The sequence below is a fragment of the Olea europaea genome, chromosome 8 (genome assembly GCF_002742605.1).
Source record: "Olea europaea var. sylvestris chromosome 8, O_europaea_v1, whole genome shotgun sequence".
NCBI lineage: Eukaryota > Viridiplantae > Streptophyta > Magnoliopsida > Lamiales > Oleaceae > Olea > Olea europaea.
Window position 1 is genome coordinate 4962208 of NC_036244.1, and position 23512 is coordinate 4985719.

The 23512-nt window shown below is 30.7% G+C and overlaps 2 protein-coding genes across 2 annotated transcripts; both read left to right on the top strand.

Annotated features, from left to right (window-relative positions):
• Positions 1–315: 315 nt before the first annotated feature.
• On the top strand, positions 316–3493 carry LOC111398609 (cysteine-rich and transmembrane domain-containing protein WIH2-like). Its single transcript, XM_023025601.1, has 3 exons — positions 316–420; positions 2254–2524; positions 3135–3493. Exons 2-3 carry the CDS (start codon positions 2281–2283, stop codon positions 3326–3328), a joined length of 438 nt encoding a protein of 145 aa, XP_022881369.1. The 5' UTR covers positions 316–420; positions 2254–2280; the 3' UTR covers positions 3329–3493.
• Positions 3494–20436: 16943 nt separating this feature from the next.
• LOC111398610 (abscisic acid 8'-hydroxylase 1-like) lies at positions 20437–22792 on the top strand. Its single transcript, XM_023025602.1, has 7 exons — positions 20437–20816; positions 20908–21226; positions 21334–21720; positions 21812–21986; positions 22081–22187; positions 22291–22409; positions 22525–22792. The coding sequence occupies exons 1-7, from the start codon at positions 20623–20625 to the stop codon at positions 22616–22618; spliced, it is 1395 nt and encodes a 464-aa protein (XP_022881370.1). The 5' UTR covers positions 20437–20622; the 3' UTR covers positions 22619–22792.
• The last annotated feature ends 720 nt before the right edge of the window (positions 22793–23512 follow it).

Sequence of the window (23512 nt, forward strand, 5' to 3'; positions counted from 1 at the left end):
ACCAACACTTACATACAAAGAGAAAAATTAAATAAAAATGTAGATTGGGAATTAAAATGAATAATTGTGTTGCCAAAAAATACGAACATTTAAATAAACCTTCCCTGAACTGAGAGAAAACAGTGACTTGGTGAGCTTTCTTGGCAGAAACTAATAAACAAATCATATATTTTGATAGAGGTTACGATGGGCTAGCTTCCTTGTTGACCCGGCTACAGTTTTTAGGGACCCGGCCCACCCGGGTCGGGTAGGGACGCAACACGTGGCAATACACCATGCCCGCGTCTAATCAAAGCATGGAATCAGAATATTATCTCATGCACTATATATAAATCCATGCACTGAATACTTGTGCATCCACTCTCCTATATTCCCTCGTTTTCTCGCAGTATTAGCGCACAAATAGGAGAGCTTTTCAAGGTGATGAGATTCTTCCTTTCTCTATTTCACGCACCTTTAATTTGATATTTCTTTGTAAAAGATTAATTTGATCTGGTTATTGTTTTACTTTTATACTTGTAAGTCGAGGGATATGATATGATCATGCGTTTCACTGTTTCAGGATCAATTTTTGATTGATTTTTAACTTTTTGTGGTTGGAATTCTTGATAACGTGATTAGATTTACTGTGTTTTGTTCAAAACAATGGAGTTTCTGTTTTTCTTGATTCTAGAGACAGCAGTTGTTAGAATATTGTGTGAACTGGGTGATCGCCTGGTGCAATTTTCTGTTATCGTTGCTTTTGAATTCCGACGACATTTTGGCAAGATTCAGCTCATTTTGGCTTGTTTTTGGCATGGAGGTTGATATACTATATACTGGGGTGGGTTTTATGTTGGAAAACACATCCAAAACATCAAATTTATTAATTAACTTCCAAATCAAAGATCAAACCAAGTTCTCAAGTTCTTTTTCCAAGTTTGTTGTGAATCTTTTTTTTTTTTTTTTTCCAATCTTATCCTAGAAATTATTTGCCTTTGAAAGCCTTCAAGCACTTATCTGTAATGACAAATATCGTTTGAGGACAGCAATTCATAATTGTGTTCAAACCCTCCATTTTGGTGTGTTCTTGTTGCTGGTTTTTCCTTATTCTTCATCAACTTTTCACAAACAGCTGTGTCAAGTGTGTGTGTGTGTGTGGATGGAGAATCTTTTGAAGGTGCAATGAAATATGTCTATTCATTTAGAGACGTTGGTATTGGAATTGAGAAGAATGATTGATAGAAAATTTTTGGTATGGTAGCTATTTTTTTTTTTTATTTAAATTTTTTCCTTAATGAAAGATTATTGGGTGATCTATTTATTATAGCAGCAGTAAATTTGAATTTTTCACTAAGTTTATGTTTAATGAATGACCTTTAGGGAAAATTAATGGTGATGGTGATATGTTAATCGAATTCTGTTAATGTAAATGGAAAATACTTCTAAATCAAAGCGAACATTCCTATGGAAAAATATTTGTTCCCCCTGAAAACAATTGAGGAAACTGTGCTTTACTCTTTTTAAATAATTTTTGCCAAATAGTAAACCTGATTAAGCCTCTGCTTGACCGTCATTTTTTGTGTAGAATGAGTTTTTGAATAGTAAATTTTGGAGAATATGTGATTAATAATTAGGAAAATTTTGGGTTTATGTGAAGAATATTTTATTACAAGAATGTATGGTTGACTTCTAAATCAAAGCGAACATTCCTATGGAAAAATATTTGTTCCCCCTGAAAACAATTGAGGAAACTGTGCTTTACTCTTTTTAAATAATTTTTGCCAAATAGTAAACCTGATTAAGCCTCTGCTTGACCGTCATTTTTTGTGTAGAATGAGTTTTTGAATAGTAAATTTTGGAGAATATGTGATTAATAATTAGGAAAATTTTGGGTTTATGTGAAGAATATTTTATTACAAGAATGTATGGTTGAAAAAAAAAAAAGAAAAAAAAAAAAAAAAAAAAGAGTTTTGAAAGAATGGTGGTCAAATCGGGGGCTAAACTTGAATACTTTGTACAATTTTTTTAAAACGGGGGACGCCCGACTTTAGTGATTTTCATGCTATGAACGTGCAAGATTTGAAGAACTAGCCCGTTAGTGTGCTTCTCTGTGTAATTTGAAGAACATGCTCTTCCATGAACGCTAACCAGAATGTATCAAAATGCCCCAAATCTGTGTAATTTGTGTTCTGATTCATTGTGGTTCTCTATGGCTGATTCATTGATATGAATATTGCATCTAGCCTTACAGTGTAATGGTTCATTTTTTAGGTAATTCTACATTTGAATTGAAAAAAAATGGGAGGTGGAAAGGACAAAGGGCTTTTCTCTTATTACGGCGAGTATCCCCCGGCGCAGTATCCCCCGGGACAGTATCCACCACCTGGAGGGTACCCTGCACAAGGGTATCCACCACCTGGAGGTTGCCCTCCACAGGGTTATCCTCCATCTGGACATCCCCCACATGGATACCCTTCTTCAGGATATCCCCAATACGGGTATCCCCCGTCAGGTTACCCTGGTTCTGCTGGACATCACTCAGGTACTGTTACTGATTCTGAATATGTTTGATTTTATTTTTTATTTTTGGTATGCTAGTAATATAGGGAAGTAACTGAGAAAACTCTCGTATCTGAAGAAGCATTGTCGAATGAGGCAATTCCTCTCTTCACCTTTTCTTTCATTTTCCTTTGTGCTCAACCTCAACAAGTTTTTGATTATGGATTCTTTTTCTTTTATTTTGGAAACTTGCGTTAGAAAGATAGTTCTTTGGAGTTTGAATTGACAGATATGATTCCACTTTGATCTCTGATTCAGATATATTTTGGATAAGTACATATTTTTGCATTCATTTTTTCATTGAGAATCAGTAATAAATTTTTGGGTACATAAATATTGTCCTTGGCATGTGGAAGTCATTGTTGTTTCGTATTTTACATCTTTTCTGGCATCTAGCGTTAAATAAAAGAAACATATTTTCTGGAACGCGAAACTCTCACATATGCACAAATACAGAAACAGTGGCCATGAGCAGTACTTGACTGGCTCATGTGATATCTTCTGTCTGTATCACTTCGGAGATAACTTTAATTGAGTTTCTTCACTTGAAAGAGTCGGTGCCTTGACTCTGATGCTTTACATATCACTTTCAGGGTATGGTTCTGGTGTAGGAACAATGCTGGCTGGTGCAGCAGCAGCCCTCGGTGGTGGCGGCGGCGGCCACTACGCTCATGGTCCAAGCCCTTATGGCTACGGAGGCGGTCACTATGGTCATGGCAAGTTTAAGCATGGCAAGCATGGAAAACATGGCAAGGGACATGGAGGCAAATTCAGGAAGTGGAAGTAATCAATTTATATTTCTAAAGTTATATTTCTTAGTCACTGACTCTATGAATAATCTGTGACATAGTAAAGCAGCCAATAGGTCTGCTAACCTTATTTCCTTTACTTCTGAGTGGGAAAATGTTATGTTTTATGAAGCCTTTAATGGCTCTGATATCGTGTTGTTAGTTCTCGGCATGTCTTTTGGAGGATCGACAACCTGTCGAGATCATAATTTCATATATTAGAATTCGACTATTAGTTTTGTAGTCGTTGGACACGCAAAACCAATATAGAATACACAGAATTCTTTTTCGAGTAAAGATTGTTACTCGTATAAGAATAGTATGAGACTTGAGAAATAGAATATTTTTTTATGCTGTCCGCTGACGTCTATGATAATTTGGACAGCAAGTATACCAAATAACACATTAATGTCACGTCACTCCAATGTTAATGGAAGTGAAATGGACTTGATGGGCCTTCAAGCCCATGGGCTTCCATAAAACACTAGTACTCTAGCACGTTAGGCCTATTAAGAGGCCGGGCCTACTTATTAATGGGCTGTGAGTATAGTCAATTTATACATTTTGATATTCAAACTAATAAAAATAGAAATTCAAATTAGTAATTTTCTTGATTTTTTAATTTATCTTTTTTCAAAAATTCATTGCTTTGAATCCTATTAGTTATTCTGTCGATGTAATTGATTTGCTTAAAAATTTTAGAAAATGTGAATTCTGAAAATTACAATGACTCGCTTAGTAACGAAAGTTGTATGGTATTTAAGAATTAAACTACAATACGATTATTTATGTATAATAAGTATAGTAAATGTCTCGAGTTGTATATATGATCATTAAATTTTTATTTATTTTAATCCATTTCATAATGTAAATGCACAATTATTATAAATTTAAGGTTAAACAATATATTAAGTTTGGTTTTTTTTTAAAAATAATTTAGTCTACCTTAATTTCATGCATTATCAAGGTTTGCTAACCTAAGATGCTGAGGTTAATTAGGTATTGTCTTACCTAAATGTGACTATAATAAACTAAATATTAAATAATAATTTTAGCATAACAAATTTAAAAGTTGTATATGTTTGACAAACATATTATTTTCTATTAGCTTTTAAATATGAAATTAAATTAATTAGCTTATGATCCAATAAAAACAATTTTTTTTAATTAATTCATGAATTTATATCTTGATAGATGGAAATTTCTAACTATACAAAGTATTAACATGAATAAATAAACACTTTTTTTCTTTTCTTAGAAATCCTTTTATAATATTCGGGTCCATCTGCAAGATTATTTAGCCCTATATATAGATAGTTTTGACGAGTAAACCTCACGGATAGATACATGGAAGGAGATTGTAACACCAGATGACATCATGATATAGAATTCCTTAACATCTTCTACAGTTTCTTCTGATGATCTAAAACCGTAAAAATGACTTATTGTCTATTAATTACATAACAAATTTAACATCTCTCTCTCTCTCTCTCTTGCTCTCTCTCTATATATATATATTCATTATTTTTCTTGAAAAATAGTAGAATTAATTAAAAAGAAACATACTACAAACATGATTAGTTGACTCAATTTAAATACTCTACATTTCCATCTGGCATTTATTAGTTTTGACTTCATTTAATTTTTTTCCTCAAAATTACATAAATAATTGCTAATTATTTTTATGCCAGAATTGTACGTATTACGTACATGCATGTGTACTTTCAAATCAGAACCTAAACACGTGCCTGCATTTGCATGTAAACTCGTATTTATGGGACATAACTAAAACATGACAGCTTAGATTTGACATTAAATTTTAAAAAAGGAAAAAATTATTAAAGTCCAATTTTAAATTTTTAGTAAATTTTAATAAAAATTGATAAAAAGTATAGTTAAAAAATTGTGTATTTTATAAAATATGTAATTAAAATTAATTATTAATTTTGAATTTGATAAAAATTTAAATTTAAATTTTTATTAAACAGGGGCTAATTTATTATTATTATTATTATTATTATTATTATTATTATTATTATTATTATAAGGAAGTGAGACAGCCAAAACAGATTATTATTATTATTATTATTATTATTATTATAAGGAAGTGAGACAGCCAAAACAGCGATATATTATCTGTAAAGTAAAAGAATGACTTGGAATGAAAGCGATTGAAACAGTGCCTAATTAACTATTAATTACGACTCACTGCCACGTTGCCCAATCATATTGGATTCATTAATTTAAAAAAAAAAAAATTTGCTATCATTTTGGATCTCTCTTTAGTTAATTACAAGTGTTTGTTTACTAACAAAATGGTGGAAAAGAGTGAATTAGGTTACATATCTTTTCCCAACCTTAAAAAGGTGGATTCGATTACAAGATATCTCGAATCAAGACCCACTCACATTGATATTCTTTGGACAAATTAAGGAAAAAATGTACAAAGAATTAGTATACAAATGTAGGATTTTAACATAAAGGAACGTTCTTAAAGGGATTTTTTGAAGCACAAGATAAAATTAGCGTTCTTTTCAAGCTTTTGTTAAAATAATTAGTGATGAAAAACGAACAAAATGTTCGTTTTAATCTTATTAAAAATAGTTTTGTAGTCAAAGTGCTGAATAAAATTGATTAAACACGAAACATGTGAGCCTATATGCTCTCGCTCTAATTTGGTTTTGTTAAATCTTAAAATTTTACTGGATATTGATAAAAGTTGTGGATATCATGAAATATATAGTTGAAACTGAGTTTAATAGAAAAAATTACACTCTTTTAGTTTACTTGGATTTAATGTCTCATATCAAAAGGTTAACCTATGAAGTGAAGCACCAGCCTAATATCATTTTAAATTTCATGATCATCGACTATGTTATGCAATAACATCTTTCTACCATCTTTGTTTCAGCTAGAAAAAATCATGTATTCGATAAAGACTTACGTCATATTCATCGTGACAAAATTGTGATACCACCACCTCGAGAGTTTAACATCACATAATCGTTTAATATTTTGATAATTGGAGTTCAGAGTTTCATTTCAATATTTAGCACGTATTTCATCTTGTTCAACTCTAAAACTAAATATCGAGACTCGGGATTTTATCCCAAAAATTAATATGTTAAGTGAAATAGTACGATCTTATAAATTCAAAACCATTTCATTAATTTTCCTACCACTTGCAACTTTAGTTCGCATATATCCAAAATGACTATACTACATGTACACTTTCGATGTACATAATCGTTTATACTCCCTCACTATGTATACCAAAAGCGTACAAATAGACTAGGATCATGTTGCGTGTACACAATGGTGTACACACGACTTTACACCCCCCTAACATGGAGGAGGCCCACACATAATAAAATATTCGTGAACCCCCTCCATGTGAGGGGGTGTAAAGCCGTGTGTACACCAAGAGGTGTACACACGGCATTTTCCAATAGACTAATCCTATCCAAAATCTTGTCCATCTCTATTCTTCTTATTTGTCCTCACAAACAAGAAAAAACTCAGAAAGTCAAACTCTAACTCTATAATTTCATTTCTTTAATTCAATTGCTCTCAAAATAACCACAAATATTTTATAAAAATCAATTGTATATGCTACAATACTTTAAGCAAAAATCCAAAATTTAAGAAAAGAAAAATTCGTCCGTACGTCATTAAACATAGTGTTTGGATTACGAAAGACGCAATATAATAAAGAATTGCTCTTACGAGAAAAATCTTAAAAGACCCACTATACATTTTCGTCCGACTTAATAAAGTTTCTCTTTAAAATATGATAATGGTAAGAAAGCAAAGCAAACAACTTAAACTTTTAAACTGTCATCAACTAAATAAAGTACTTCAAAGCTTATCATGAACTCTTGCTAGTAACCTAAGGACAACTCCCAATCAATTGACTAAGGACATATTTGATGTATGTTTGTCAGAATAAATTTTGTATTTCTGGAGAATGTGTAGTTGAAATATTGAAAAAGTCACATACGAAATTATTTTATTGAAAGAATGTAGAGTTGAAAAAGAGTTCCGAAAAATCTGTACCGAATGCAGACTAACAAAAGCATTAATAAAATTATCAACTAGATCATTGAAATTGATATATATACAACATCATCAAAAAAAGTAGCTTTGGAGTGGCTTCCACCCATGAAAGTGGCACCAAAAATGGTAATATTGCATGGTGGGGTATATATTATAATTATAAGCAAAAATAATTGATTATTTTTTGTCTTATATAATGTGCCCATGCCCCATTACACTATAAGTGAGGAAACTACTGGGGTCCTTCTATAGTTATATATTTTGTTTGTTTCATAGGGTTACATCAAGTATACAATACCAAGTTGTATTTCATGGTTTTCTCAAACTGTTAACACAAACCTGGTTTTGTCAAGCACATAGGAAGTTTAGGCATTTGACAATAAGAATTCAAGTCTCATTGCATGATGTCTTAATATCAACATATTCTTCTACATACAATTAATGTAAAGCCACCAAATTTGATTTTTAAATCATGAAAAGATTATGCACTAATTACTCGATTCGATGTCACTCGTAATGTGTTATCTCGACTATTCAAATTTTGATGAGTAATAATCCGTACCCTATTGTCAAAATTTGAGCAATCGAACTTTTAAGACTCTATATTTTATAAAGAATTTCATGCAAACTATTTCAATATTTTGTTCTCAATCGTAAATGAAAACTGTCCAAATTTTCATTAAATCATCGAGAACTTTCATAAAAATATGTTGAAGCTTTGTAAACATACGAGGATCACGTGACGATTCGTTTAATATTTGAACAATCTCAATTATTAAAAAGTAACGAGCTGTGCAACTAGTAATCAAAAATGTTGAAGACTAATTTTTCCTTTTTAAAAGTTGAGTTATAGGCAGTAGAGTTCATGAGCCGATCGACTTCTAGGAAGGTCACGATACATTTGGGATATAAGCTGTCAAATTTTGTCATGCATATCAAATTGATATCTTTGACCTTTCCGATTAACATAGCATGCCTATATATCAAAAAACAATTATAAGTTGACGTCAATTCCACTCAAAAAGTAGACTTTTGTGTGTTTATGGATCCATAAACGTAGCAAAAAAGAAGGAGAGAATCTATTCCCTTTTTAATCAAAATCCCTTTTTTTGTGTTAGCAAACAATTTTGCAAGTCTCTCCTATTAACAGTAGGTTTAGCATACTCTCTCTCTCTCTCTCTCTCTCTCTCTCTCTCTCTCATACACAACAAGACAAATGATAGCTGTAACCAGGTATGATCAAGAGAATTATGCTTAATTAATTATTATGCATGCATATACAACTAATTTTCCAAAAATTTGTAGTTAGTAGGAGTGACGTAATTAAACTCTTAAACGTCTAAGATCAAATTGAGAATTTATCATAAGTATTATTAAGTTGTGAACTCTAATTATTGTCGTTGTACGGAGTCGTTATTAAGATTTTGTATTACTATCATAAAAGAGAGAAAAGGGGGTTAAAAAGATAGGGTGTACGATTTTCGTTGTGAATTTCTTTTAATCATGATGAAGTATTGCAGCGATGGAAGATGATGTAGTCTCGCATTAAGACAAATTTGTTCTATCTAATGTGTTCTTTTGTGTCTATTTTTCATTCTGCAAATTGATTGTTCCTTATGGAATAGAATTAGGATTTGAATTCTTAAAAATTATTGCGCTTTTGGACCTTTGAGAAATCTTTGCAAAGATAGAGTCCCACTCATATTCAAGTGATAAATGCATAATTCTTCCCTCTGTAGGAGAATCGAGCATAAAACATCTAGCTCTGATACCAAGTAATGCATATCTACACAACCGATTCTCCCAAACATTATAATTAGTAGGATAACCGTAATCAAACTCCTACACTTTTTCACTTAAGATCGGACTCGAAAATTGACTCTTAACAACTACACATTCGGCTTAATTAATTATGAGAAATGCCACCCTCATTTTTAAGTGATGCTCCGCCTTGATTAATTTTTGTAAGTATTAATTTGATGAAGGGTGGCAATACTTCCATTTCATTAAAATATATACTTAACCACGTATGCACCAACTACTAGCCATCGACTCATCATAAGGAATGTATAATTTAGTACAATAGATTCGGTTAGTCACGAGATAAAAATAATAAACCATAGTATTATATTATATTAGTTGAAGATGGTTAGGTAATATTTTGTTGTGATTCATGTATGAACCCTAACCAATTAGGTTTTCCTCTTATGAAAACTGGCCAATCACAATATCGCACCAGCCTCAGGTCAGGTCAGGTAAAAAATAATAATTAAAATGCTGAAAATATTACCCAAAAACATGTAACTTTTGGGTATTTCCCCTATTAAGATAAAGTATTTACTATCATTTTTTGGCACATTTATTGGGAGGGCGTCTACCTTTTCATGGATAACAGAATTTAAATATAAATAATTTCAGGCAAATTTTAGTGCGCGAACTCAATGGAGTCAGTTATAGTGATCTTGCTACTGTGAAAAAATATGCTAGACGCGTTCAATTGGGGTGAAATTTTTGAATTAGATCCCATAAGTGGGACCAAGTATGTTGCCGCCAGAAGAAGAACCTCGTATATAAAGCGTAATGCGTGGTGATGCGTTGATACCAAGCTAAGTGCAATGTGAGATTAGGCGAGGCAAATACGTAAAAAAACATTTTCTTATTTTAATATTATTTTAAATTTTTAATCCATAAAAAAATTATTTAATAATTATAAGTTTTAACTTTATGTATAATAAAAAATAAAAAAACTAATAATGCAAGCCTAAGCGCGCATTGGCCTCATCTCGCGTCTGTTGACCGTCAAATAAGACGCTAAGCACTTTGCTTGGCGCTGAGCCTCGCGCATTAACGCACTATTTAGAACACTAATTTTAACTTCTATTTGTTTTCTTTCTCTTTTCATATGACATATGACATTTGTCATTGTTATATCAATGCTTAGTGGGTCTTTAATTATTTAAGTGGTCAGTAAGTATTAAAGAGACATTTATTTAATTGACATATTAAAGAGACATTTATTTAATTGACATTGTTAAAATTCTACTATATTATTTTAATTTACATCGTTTAAAAATTCAAGTGGTTGAAACAAGTTTATCTATATAAATTATATCTTCAAAATGTTCATATACATGTGTAGATCTGATTTATTTTTAAAGCTCGACACATGCACAATTTTCAATATGTGTATCGCATCTAGATTTGTAAAAACGTCCATCTCTCTAATTCCATATTAGGAATTACTAGTGTAGTTTGAACGTTGCTCTCAAGAGAATGGGTTTTTCAATGGATACTATAAATGGAATGCTGGAGAGAAGAAAAGAAATACAAGTTTTTCCCAAGTTAAAGTAAAGAGCACGTTTGATTGTCAATATTTTCCATGAAAAAATTATTTTTTTCCACCCAAATTCTTACTTTCGTGTTGTTTGATTGACATTTTTTTTCCAAGAAAAACATTTTTCTACTTTTGATTACATGATCATATTTTCCTCAAAATCAAGAAAAACATTTACTTCATGGAGATTAGAATTTTATTTTTCAAAAAATTCAATCTCTCGTCTATCCACTCTCTCTCCTCTACCAATCAATAAAAAATAGACAAATATAATATTTTATATGTTAAAAATTAAATCAATCAAACACATTTAATTGAATTCTTGCCTTTCATGGATAGGTAGCTTTAACACTATACCCCTCTTCTAAGGATGTTGAAGTTGTCACTTCCCAGCAAAATTTTTAATGTTTTGATTCTCGTAAAATATGTCAATTCTTGGAAATGCATGTCGATATATTTGTATGTTACAAAGAAAAATGACTTATCTTTGGCGTAACCGTAAAAAAAGATCTCTCCATTTATTACTAATCAAATTGTTAGGAAAAAAAATCTAATAGAACAAAGAATTCATAAGATCATTATTAAATCTTTACTTAAATTAGGTGCTCACGTCTTTCAGTTCGATTTCAAAGAGAACTGCATTGAGAACCAATTGTTATCTTATAATGGGATCATTGGTTCCTTATGTAATTATGGAACCGAACCAAATGGTTTTAATTTGATTTGACTTGGTTTGGTTCCATAATCAAAATCTCTAAATTTTTATAGCAAATTTTCGCACATTCAAAATAAAAATAATAAGCCTCATTTAATGCAAAAGAAAAAAATTGTAAATTTGAACGACAAAATTACGGCTTCAAAAATTGTTTTTGACATCATTTCAACTACATATTTTTTAATAAAATAATATTACACGTAAATCCACAATTTTTTCTTATTTTTTAACCACACATTTCCCATCAATACATTATTCAAAAATTCATTCTTTCCAAAAAAAAATGGGGCTCAAACAAGGGGTAGCGATTGAAATTCGATTGGTTCCTAATCTTTTGCCGACCTTACTTTAATCTATTCTTTCCATTTAAATTTTTATTTTTCTTCATCTAATGCTTTTGTCGTCTTCTATTGTACAAGACAATAGTTGCTTTGTATAACCCCCCATAATCAACTAACCATACGTCCAAACTCCTTATCAAACAAGAGAACAAACGATCCCCTTCCGGTTTCTTACATCATTCAAAATGATATAACATGTTTGTTAGAAGATTCATATTCTTTATTCTTTCGCTTCCACTTTCTCCTTTCTCTTTCCCTTTCATTTTCCTTGTCCTAATCTTATGCATGAAAGGATAAATAATCATTTTTTGTGGGTCAAATTCATCTATCCATTTGTGTTAATAAAGTAGTGGCCATGCCCTACAAAGTAGCAACTTGTGTGAAAAATAATTATAAGTGACTCCCAACATTTGCATCAGAATCCAGTACATGCACATAGTTGTGTGTACAATAAAGATTCATGTATCTTCAAGCACAAAATCTTTAAAAAGTAATCTTTGTACTTTTGTGTCCATACCTCAACTTGGTGGCAGTTTGTTGGTTGTATCTATAAATTTTGAGGTAGAGTCGATCGGATTTTACGAAGATTAGTTATCGATGACGTAATACAAGAATTTAACTCGAGAAACATTATAGTCTATAGGTGTTTCTTTTAAATATTACTTCGAAAAGCAAGATGGTTGACAACCTTTGAAATGAAACATTTTAGTCGAGGAAATGAATAAAACGCGATTCTTAGCCAAATCAGTTACAAGACTACCAATTAAGGACATCCACCTAACGCTATGTAAGAATTACCAAACTACCCCAACAGTTGAAGGAAAATCTATAAATACTCCTCCATTTGAAGAATGGTATACAATTCAATATCTCACTTCAAATAGTTATTTCTCCTCTTATTCTAATTTAAGCATCTAGGTTAATAAATTTAAGAGATGAAACTCGCAGTTAGGTGAGAAGATTTGTTAATTGTATACATTGATCTTTGATTGTAATTATTTATCAATAAAATCATTTGATGAAATTTTTACCATCAACAGGTCGACTTAAACATACTCCGCGAAAAGCAGGATAAACTTAAATGGAAATTAATTTTTAAAAAAAAAAGACAAAGAACTACTTATAAAACAAGGTCTAAGCTGGCACCCAATTGTTTGTCATTATCTTTTAGATGAAAAGTTGTATATATGTTTGAGAGAAGTATAAATAAGTTAAGAGAATTATAAGTATAAATAAGTCAAGTCACTTTTTTGAGTTATCTTTAAAGATATATAAGTTTATTGGATCATCTTATTTCGTCATAATTATTTCTTGTGCCAAATATAAACCATATACATAGCTAATCTCTTGAAGTATTATGGGGGCATTAACTTGATAAACGTGTATTTGTTCAAATTAACTTATCAAATAGTTCGTCTAATGTTTCAAAAGACTTCTAGAATCTCAAATTATCTTTGAGTCTCACTTGAAAGTCATACGTTACTGGTTCATGATGATTAATATCTGCTTTCTATATCATTAGATTGAAATACCGTATCATTTAAAATTTAATTTCTATTTCTATTGTTATTTATATCATTTAAATCAATATACATCGAAGAACTCTGTTGGATGAGATATACTAAAATTGTTTCAAGACCTAGTCCGAACAATTGGTTTACTCGTGGCACTAGATGTTGTGGATCATCTCATCTCCTCGTAATAGTCGTTCTTGCTATTTGAAGTTTCGAGTGTCGATGGAGTTAATTAATAGGTCAAATGATGAATAATGTTCTGTAGTACTCTTGATTTGATCTCTTTAACGCAACTAACTTGTCTTACATATATAAAAGATGACATAAAACTAGATGTATATATGTGTGTATATATCATCGACATTTACAAGATGTTTGCTAGATGCCAAAAATAATAAATGATTAAGAAATTCAAAACTTAACATAGAAGCCTGATTTTGGCCTAAACATAGAACCCTATTTTTGGCTTTTGACACATGCATATGGCATTGCCAGGCGGATGGTCTCACCATCTTATCTACGCATAATGTAGAGCTGTCACGTATACGCCATTTCAGACCTTTTTGGTAACATGAAATTGTTGTACTTATTAAACCCCTATTCGACATCCATTATAACGAGATATATGGGTAAAATTATTTTAGAATAATAGTTTGGGGAGAATGTGTAATTAAATAAAAAAAGGAAAAAAAAATTATTTACTTGTAATATTATTTTATTAAAAAATATATGATTGAAAAAAAGAAAAAGATGTATTAAAATTTTAAAGGGAATCAAACAATGACTAACTTGCACTGACATCATATTTTATGATTGTTAATAAATTAATTTCATGTAGATTATACTTTACAGTATCGTCCCATGGGGAATAAATTCAATTCAAGTTTACTAGTTTTGTATGAAATTCAAATTATATAAAATAAAACAGAATTTGATTTTGTGATTATTCTAAATTAATCTAAAAAGGTGGTAAAATTAGAGTTTTTATCAAATATGGATATGATTGTATTGAATCTAAAATTCGCTTATTATTATCTATTTCAATTCTTGATTTATAATCTAATTTCGTACATGCGTTCTTAACAATCGATAAAGCTATAATATATAATTTTCTTTTTCAAAACAAATTAAAATCTATCATAACTACGATCCAAATCTATTTCTAGTTCGAACTCGAATGATTAGAATGCTTTACAGTATATATTATCCGTATGATTGCACACGTAATAAATGTTATTCATAACATCTATTGCACATATGTTAATTTTGGTGTGTTCTAAACTTATTTTTGAGTCTAATTATCTAATTGGTGGCCAATTATTTAAATAATGTAATGGATATGCAAAATTAATCAAGGAACACAAGAATTAAACTAAAATACTAGTCTTAAATTAAAATAAATAAATAAATAATGGGATTCATCTTATCCAATACATAAAAAGAATTAGTCTAATATATTAATAAATCACACAAAAAGATTTGAAAAAACATCACCCAAAACTGAAAACAATGATTAAAAAGTGAAAAATCAATTTTTCTTTGTTAATCTTCAACTTGAACCTTGAATCTTGAATCTCTCATGTTAATAACCTTTGAATACCGTGTTAGCTTCTTTCTTGAGGTGAAAAATATGTATATTATGTGCTTCCTCGTTGTAGTCGTCCCTTGTAATTTAAATAGTTGGTTAGATTTGATTTTCATAGGAGTTTAGGTCAAAAAAGGATGATGGGCAATTTAGGCCCAGAAATGGCCCTCGTGCACGCACTGTTATGAAAATCTCCCTTTTGTTGCATTTGGCCACTCAGTTTTGTTCTTCATTCATTTTAGCTCCTTTAGATATCTTCTTGGTCTTCTATCTTCTAACTTCATTTAATTGATTCCATACCTTCTCCAATCATTGTTATTATATCCGAATCAACTATCAGCACTTTACGATTTAGTCCCCAAACTTTGGATTCAGTACATTTTGGCCAATTTTTCACTTCTTTTGTCCACTTCCACCATGTTTTCATCGAAATGCACCTAACAAATGTAGCATATACAAAAATAAGTCTCAGATCATTTAAAATAATAAAAGTTGCTCTAGTTTAATGATCGAGATAAGTATACATTTATCAAATACTCCCAAACTTGAATAATTGTTTGCCCTCAAATAAAATATAAAGCTTAACTACACAAAATTTTACAAATAACTTGGTTGGATAACTTTCCTTTAGCCTTAGGATTGTACTTTTAGAGTTAAAGCTATACACTATTTCAAAATCACATTACTAAGTCAATCTCTACCAATTCAATGTAAAATTGACGTGTGTGTGAGGATTCATGTAAAGCATCATAAAGTCATAAATTGATTTAATTTTTGACCATTTATGGCCAAATATTTCATTTTTTCTCTCGTAAGATACACACTCGCAAATTTTATTCTCTCCACTCTCTTTCAAGGTGTGATCTGAGGTTGATTTTTTTTTTTTTTTTAAAAATAATCCTCACACACTCTACTAGTTAGATCTTAGTAATTGCAGTTCAACATATCAACAAATAAAGATTTTTCTTATTTTTGATTGCTTCAACCCATAAGAAAAAATTAAGCTAATAACCTATTGTTAAAAGCTTAATTCTCTAAAATAAATTTTGGGGGTTTAATCATGCAATATATATATTTTCTCAAATCTAATGTGTAGACTTCTCTCCATTAAACTTTTAAATGATCTTCGTAGCGAGCTTTTGGCTGATGACTCTCAAGTAGTATGACGTTAAGGCACTAAATTTTAAATACCCTCCCAGGCTTAATCACTCGATCATAAACGCTACGAAGAAACATTTCAAAATGATATGTCCTTTTTCTTTTCTTTTCAAAAGTATTTTATCTTGTTAGAACTTTTAATACCCGTTTGGTAGGGATTTGATAGTCAAAAACTACTTTTGATACTAAGAAGTTATTTTTGAACATGTTTAAATATTTTTTTGGAAGTATTTATTTAGTTGGAAGAGCTTTTAGTGTAATCTAGTCTAAGGACCCATTTGACAGGACTTTTGAAAAGTTAAAACTAGTCCAAGACTAAAAGTTGTTTTTCAACATGTTTAGATAATTTTTTTTGAAGTACTTTGTTTGGATAGAAAAACTTTTAAAGAAAATTCATCTAAGATAGCTTTCTCAAAAAATTCTTCTACAAGAAGCAAAAGCAAAAATAGATGTCCGGCTAAAAGGGCTTCCTTGAAAAGTTCTTATACAATAAATAGAAGTAAAAATAGAAATTTTGCAGAACGAACCTTCAGAGGAAGCTGATCCGATGTGCTTTTTCCAATAAAGTTTTCTACTGAAAGCAAATAAAAATATAAATAAAAGCTGAAGTCACGTCTAACAAATCTTTAAAAGATATAACTCGAAAACTCAACAATTTGGCACTATGTGCACTTTACGTTAATCTTGCCATGATCTATTAAGCCACGTGGAAACATACCACTTAATCTTAACCGCAGATGAAGTTAATTAACTACCCTCGTTATCTATGTATTTTTTTTTTTTTTAAATAATTAAGCACTACGATAAAACTACGACATCTGTAGGAGAGGAATCATCGTATTTAAATTATAATTAACAAAAAGGAATTAATTTAAATCAACCTAAAAATTTAAGAACATATTCGGTAATGAATATGACTAAACAAAATAATGAATAACTTTTTATTTATTTCATTTTTAATATTATTTCGCTCTTTTCCCTATTTTACATCAATTGTGTTCAAAAGAGACAATTTAGCTGTTCACGATTAAACAGTACCTTCAATAAAAAATTAATTATTTTAAAAATATTATTCAGTATTATTCAATTTACGATCCACTCTTCAGTACAACAGTTTATTTATATTTTGTTATATAAATAAACGTATAAAATCATGAAATTGTTGTGAAAACATAATTATATTGAATATATTAGCATATATTTTTAATTATTCGATAAGAACATTTACGTCCAATCAAGAATAAACATAAACTCGTTCACTAGCGCAAATACAAGTATTCGCACCATGACAAAAAATTTCGTTGAAATTGTGGTTAAAAATCTGCACAAATCAAAATTCATGGAAAAACAGAACACGTTTTTCTTAAGACAATCTTTTTCTTTCGAGAATTAAAAAGGTATCTTTCTGCATCAAAAAAAAAAAAAAAATATTCTTAGTAAAACGTTGGAATTGTTGGAGTTGAGATAGAGAAAATAAAACTCTGAAATTCCACAAGTTTGGCATTGGATGGTTAAAATATTTTGCATTAATATTCACATGAATAAGAGAAAATTAATTTGATAAGCAAAATGCAGCTAGGTCATGCATATCTATTGAAGGCTAAATCAAATCATGTGACCAAAGAAATTTGCTATTAATTTGCACAAAATTTGAGCACATAAGAAATGCATTTTTGATGAATTACCAGTCCCTTCTGCATTTATAACTAGGAAATGAAATCTCCACATTACAAATGATAATAATAATAATAAATAAATGAATGTAACAATAACAAAAATAATAATGGTGGTTAATTAATTGAATTCGATGTGATATAATTGAAGTGATTTATCGATGTCTTTTCGTTTTTTACAAATTTGACCATGTGGAATCCATGCTCTCTAAATCATTGAATTGTTGTCGTTACAATTTTTCAAAGATATTACATATTTCAGACTGAATACAAGAGCGATGTCACTTCATTAGAGAGTGTGAAACACATTTATTTCTACTGTATTTTAAATACACACATTTATGCACAGTGAAAATTTTGTTTAAATGTGTAGTGATCTATTTGACTTGGATTTACAATGTATACGTGTTCTACTAAGACACTAAATCACTTCATCAACAAACGTAAAACACGACATGATAAAACTATTGATTTGGATTTTGTTTCTCATTTCAATGTTTCTTTTCTTGATATGTCTATGTGTGTACCTATTCTAAGACATGATTTAAACAAGTAACCTTAAGAATGTGATATGTCACAAAGACTATCTAAAACGTGTCAAACATTAAAAAATTAAGGTTCCCCACTTCACCTAGAATTGAAGTCTTTTCATTTATCAATTAATGTGTGATGATTTTTTAGCATATATTTTTATACAAAATAAATTATTGATGTTATCCAACAATAAAAAGAACCCAACTAATAGTGGAAGTCATTTAACGACTCAATTTATATAAAATACAATATCATTGATAATTTACCTGACCAATTACTTAATATTGAGCTTGCTTTGAATCGAAAGTAACAACAAGTGAGAGGACGGAAATAGGGAGGAAGGACAAAGTGAATAGTAATATCACATTAAATCGATTGATTCATCACGGTGGAGAAGAAAAATAACGTAAGATCGTACTCAAACTTCAAACTAATGTTCCGAGAAGGAAAGAGTATGCTCACGTGTATTTACAAGAACACCTAAAAATACCTTATTTAACTCTCCGTAAAATGGCCAAAATACGTGTAAGCAATAAACATTATAAAATTACTTATATTCCAGACAAATGTCATAATTCATTGAAGTACTTGAAATTAATATCCTCATTCTCTTGTTTTTTCTTAGCCCCTGTTTGTCATCCATCCTCTCAAAATTCTTTTTTTTTTTTTTTTAAATTCATTTCAACTATACATTCACACAATAAAAATTTTAAAACGTAAATTCAAAATTTTTTCTATTCTTTAACTATACATTTTTCAAAAAATACCATTTCAAAATTTATTTTTCCCCAAAAAATAAAAATAAATTAATGGCTAGTAAAGAGAGGCTTAATCTAATTATGTGGTCCATTAATTAAAAAATATTTTTATATTTGATGTTGATTGTGGATACTTCAACCTACGTCCAAATCAACAATTGGGTCAAAATTCAATTAATCCTATTCCAATCCTCCCGAGACAATTTGGTCAACAGTCAACTACCGACTTGTGACGAGTTAAATTTTACTCATGAAAATAGCAATAAATCAAATTTTATTATTAAAATATTCGACTAACATATAATTCAATCAAAAATACTAAACAATAAAACATATTCACATGGAAAAAGCATATTTACTAGTTTTATCATCCCCTATCGCCTGAATCTCAAAGCGTTCTTTGAACCAATCATATACGTAATTACATACACGTTTATATAATAATATCAACTACTCATTTGATTGCAAATTAAATTTTTCTTTCAATCAATAAAATTAAAAATTAAATTTTTATTATTAAAAAGCTAACGTATAATAACACAAATCACACTTATACATATGCTTTGAGTGCGACAACATATAGTTTGGTCCAATTCTTTTTGGAACTAGGCAGAAATAATTCTTATTAGAAATTTGAAAATGGAACCATTGGTTCTATAAGAAAAAGGAACTGGATTCGTTTTGAACCAATTCGTTTCTTTTATGGTTCAAAAATAAATTATCAAATGCTATAAAAAAAAAATTCTTTTTTTACTCTCAAGCTGTTTTTTTTTTTCTTTTTTGTTTTCAAATGATAAAATTGTCAATTGTTTTAAATATAATTCCATGTAAGTTCGTATTAATTACAATTTTTTATTACAAAAATATTTTTTCAAATCGAAAATTAGGTTTTGTAGTTGAAACTTATATTAGAATCGTATTTACTTGATTTTAAGATTCAGAATCAAATTGATGTTGAACAAGTTCAAATCAGGTGATTCCTAGTACAAATGTTGACTCCTAATGCCCTATACACACACATACAATATATGTATGTATGTGTATATATATATATATATATATAATACACACACACACATACAAAAGAGGATCACATGTATGCAAAATATGAACTCAATAATTGAGAGAAGATTTTTAAGGGGGCAAAGAAAGGAAAAGAGGAGGAGGAATTTGAAGTTTGTATGTGAATTGTGATGGTACGGATAGTAAATTCATCCCCTCTGTTCCTTTTCCAACTTTGTCCCAAACTCCAACCAATAGGCTGGCCCTGTTTCCTTTCGCCTCTTTCATGAGTCAACTCAATCCAACTCTCTCTCTACCCCACACGCTCTTTCTATTCATTCAGTCTCTCTCTCTCTCTCTCACACATCCTATACATACATATACGCACACTTTGTATATAGCTCTCTCATTCCTGTTTCTCTACAAAATACATGAGCTGGAGGGAGATTCTGTGTGTGGGAATCGAGCTGTATTTGAGAGGCCCATTCTTCGCACTCTCCACCCCCACCCGCGACCTATATATACATCTTTGATTCACTCCCATTTTCTTCATCAATAACCAAAAAGCTACTCATTGTGACTACTGACAGTACTCTCTCTGTAGTGTCCATTATTACACAATCATGGAATTCATCTGCTTATGTTTTTTCTTAACTGCAGCTTTAATTTTGTCCCTCAATGCCATACTTAAATTCTTCTCCTTTGGCCAAGTGAAATTGCCACTTCCACCAGGCACCATGGGATGGCCTTACATAGGAGAAACCTTTCAACTTTATTCACAAAACCCAAATGTTTTCTTTGCTTCCAAAGTCAAAAAGTGAGTCCAAATTCTCATACCCCTTATCAGATTTTCTTGATTTTAAGATTCTTACAAAGAATGTTATTTTGTTCTGGTATTTTTTTAATAGGTATGGTTCCATATTCAAGACTCACATATTGGGATGTCCTTGTGTGATGATTTCAAGCCCAGAAGCAGCAAAACTTGTGCTTGTCACAAAGTCAAATCTCTTCAAGCCCACATTCCCTGCAAGCAAAGAGAGAATGTTAGGCAAACAGGCTATTTTCTTTCATCAGGGCGAGTATCACGCCAAACTTCGCAAGCTAGTCCTTCGCTCATTCATGCCTGAATCGATCAAGAACATCGTACCAGACATCGAGTCAGTCGCAATTAGCTCCCTCAAGTCATGGGAAGGAAAATTGATCACTACTTTCCAAGAAATGAAAACAGTATGTTCTGTGTTCGATGTTCTGCCTCAGAAAAAAACAGAGTCCTTTGTTTTTGAATCTGAATAATTGAGTTCTGACCAAAACTGTGTGATTTTTCTGTCCTGCAGTACACTTTCAATGTGGCTTTACTGTCTATATTTGGAAAGGATGAAGTTTTGTACAGAGAAGACCTCAAGAGATGTTATTACAATCTTGAAAAAGGGTACAATTCAATGCCTATTAACATCCCTGGAACTCTGTTTTACAAAGCCATGAAAGCAAGGAAGGAATTGGCACAAATCTTGGCCAAAATCCTGTCCCTTCGCAGGCAAACGAAACAAGATTACAACGATTTGCTTGGATCGTTTATGTGCGATCTCGAAGGACTAACGGATGAACAAATTGCTGACAACATCATCGGTGTCATTTTTGCTGCAAGAGATACCACTGCTAGTGTACTGACATGGATTATCAAGTACCTAGCAGAAAATCCAAGTGTCCTACAATCTGTCACTGTAAGCTTTTAAATCCCACTTGCTTATATACCGATAATCGAAGAAATTTCGTGCAGATGACTAAATTATTTGTCTTGTTTGGTGCTTACAGGAAGAACAAGAAGCAATAATTAAGTCTAAAGAGGAATCTGGTGAAGAGAAGGTACTGAGTTGGGCAGATACCAAGAGAATGCCAATTACTACAAGGGTAATTCAAGAAACACTCAGAGTTGCCTCTATCTTATCTTTTACCTTCAGAGAAGCTGTTCAAGATGTTGAATTTAAAGGTCAGTTAAAACCAGAATCAGATTAAATTTTTTCAAAAATTTACCCTTTTCCCATTGAAGTTTGACTAATATTTATCTACTGGTAAATTTACAGGCTATCTTATCCCTAAAGGATGGAAAGTTTTACCACTCTTTAGAAACATTCACCATAGCCCAGAAAATTTCACAGACCCTGAGAAATTTGATCCTTCGAGATTTGAGGTAAATTTACCATTCTTGGGGCACAGATTTCATTGACTTCACAGTTTTACTATAAGCTTTCTTCACTTCTGAGGCCTAAGCTAAGATCTTTTATTTCTGACAGGTTGCTCCAAAGCCCAATACATTTATGCCATTTGGCAATGGGATCCACTCATGTCCAGGGAATGAATTAGCCAAGACTGAGATTTTAGTCCTTGTACATCATCTGACAACAAATTATAGGTAAAAAAAACCTTAAAGTAACAATCTTTTTCATATTTCGTAAAAATTCCCTGGTGCCTAAAAATAGAAAGTTTGAAGTTATCTCCTAATGGAAAGTTTGTTCCTATCCTTACAGGTGGTCTATGGTGGGCCCACAAAATGAGATTCAGTATGCACCTTTTGCTCTTCCCCAGAATGGTTTGCCCATTAAACTCTCTCTCAGAAGATAGATTTTGGCAACTTGGAAAAACAGAAGCCATTCTGATATATAAAGGGGAACTTCCAAGAAATTTTCCTCTGTTTTCTTGATGAAGAAGTGATCATCAGCTCACATAAAGAGGAATGAAACAGTAAAAAAAAACCATGCAATAAGAAGATTTTGGGTGTTAAACCTGCCCGAGAAAGCCAATTGTACATAAAGGGCACGTTTGATACGCTATATTGGAGATGATTGGACAATATAATCAACTATCGATTATAATATAGTAAAAACAATTAAAAGAGTTATGATAGCCGAAGTTTAAAGAACTTCGTAAAGTTAGCAATTATTCATTTTCCTACCAGACTAGAAACTCAAGAATTTGAAGATATAGTGTAACATACTAGGTTCAATTCTATTTTTTCTTTTTCATTTTTTATGGTGGCATTTTTTTTTTTTTTTTTTTTTTTTTTTTGGTGGCATTTTTTTTTTTTTTTTTGACATGTAAAAAGTCCGCAAGGCAATGAATGAAAATTTAATCTGAAATTCTTACAACATGTATTCCTATGAGATTAATTATTTTACTTCAATGTTTCATTCTTAACATATTTATTTCCCAATCTGTGTATTTTATTTTGCATCATTTATAGACAAATACAGTTACATGCAGAAAATCATAGCTCTGGTTATGATTTTTGCTTACAATTCTCAATAAATTTTAGCTCGTTTATTTGAATATTCTTTCGCCATTAAATCTTAGATGTGTAATATTATTGAATATTTCTCCTAATTTAAGTTGAATAACAATTTTCTCATGTTCTTGCTTCCACTCTTGCTTTAAAAAAAAAAAAAAAACTATTACTCATATACACAATCGTGTATGTATCGCATTTGCTCTCGAAGAAAAATTTAGGGTTATTTATTT

What these genes read in the sequence shown, in the direction of transcription:
- LOC111398609 (XM_023025601.1), top strand. Translation starts at nt 2,281, where the DNA reads ATGGGAGGTGGAAAGGACAAAGGGCTTTTCTCTTATTACGGCGAGTAT. An exon ending in TTCTGCTGGACATCACTCAG is followed by an intron (nt 2,525 to 3,134) that starts GTACTGTTACTG and finishes TATCACTTTCAG; the next exon opens with GGTATGGTTCTGGTGTAGGA.
- LOC111398610 (XM_023025602.1), top strand. Translation starts at nt 20,623, where the DNA reads ATGGAATTCATCTGCTTATGTTTTTTCTTAACTGCAGCTTTAATTTTG. An exon ending in TCAAGATGTTGAATTTAAAG is followed by an intron (nt 21,987 to 22,080) that starts GTCAGTTAAAAC and finishes GTAAATTTACAG; the next exon opens with GCTATCTTATCCCTAAAGGA. An exon ending in TTGATCCTTCGAGATTTGAG is followed by an intron (nt 22,188 to 22,290) that starts GTAAATTTACCA and finishes TATTTCTGACAG; the next exon opens with GTTGCTCCAAAGCCCAATAC.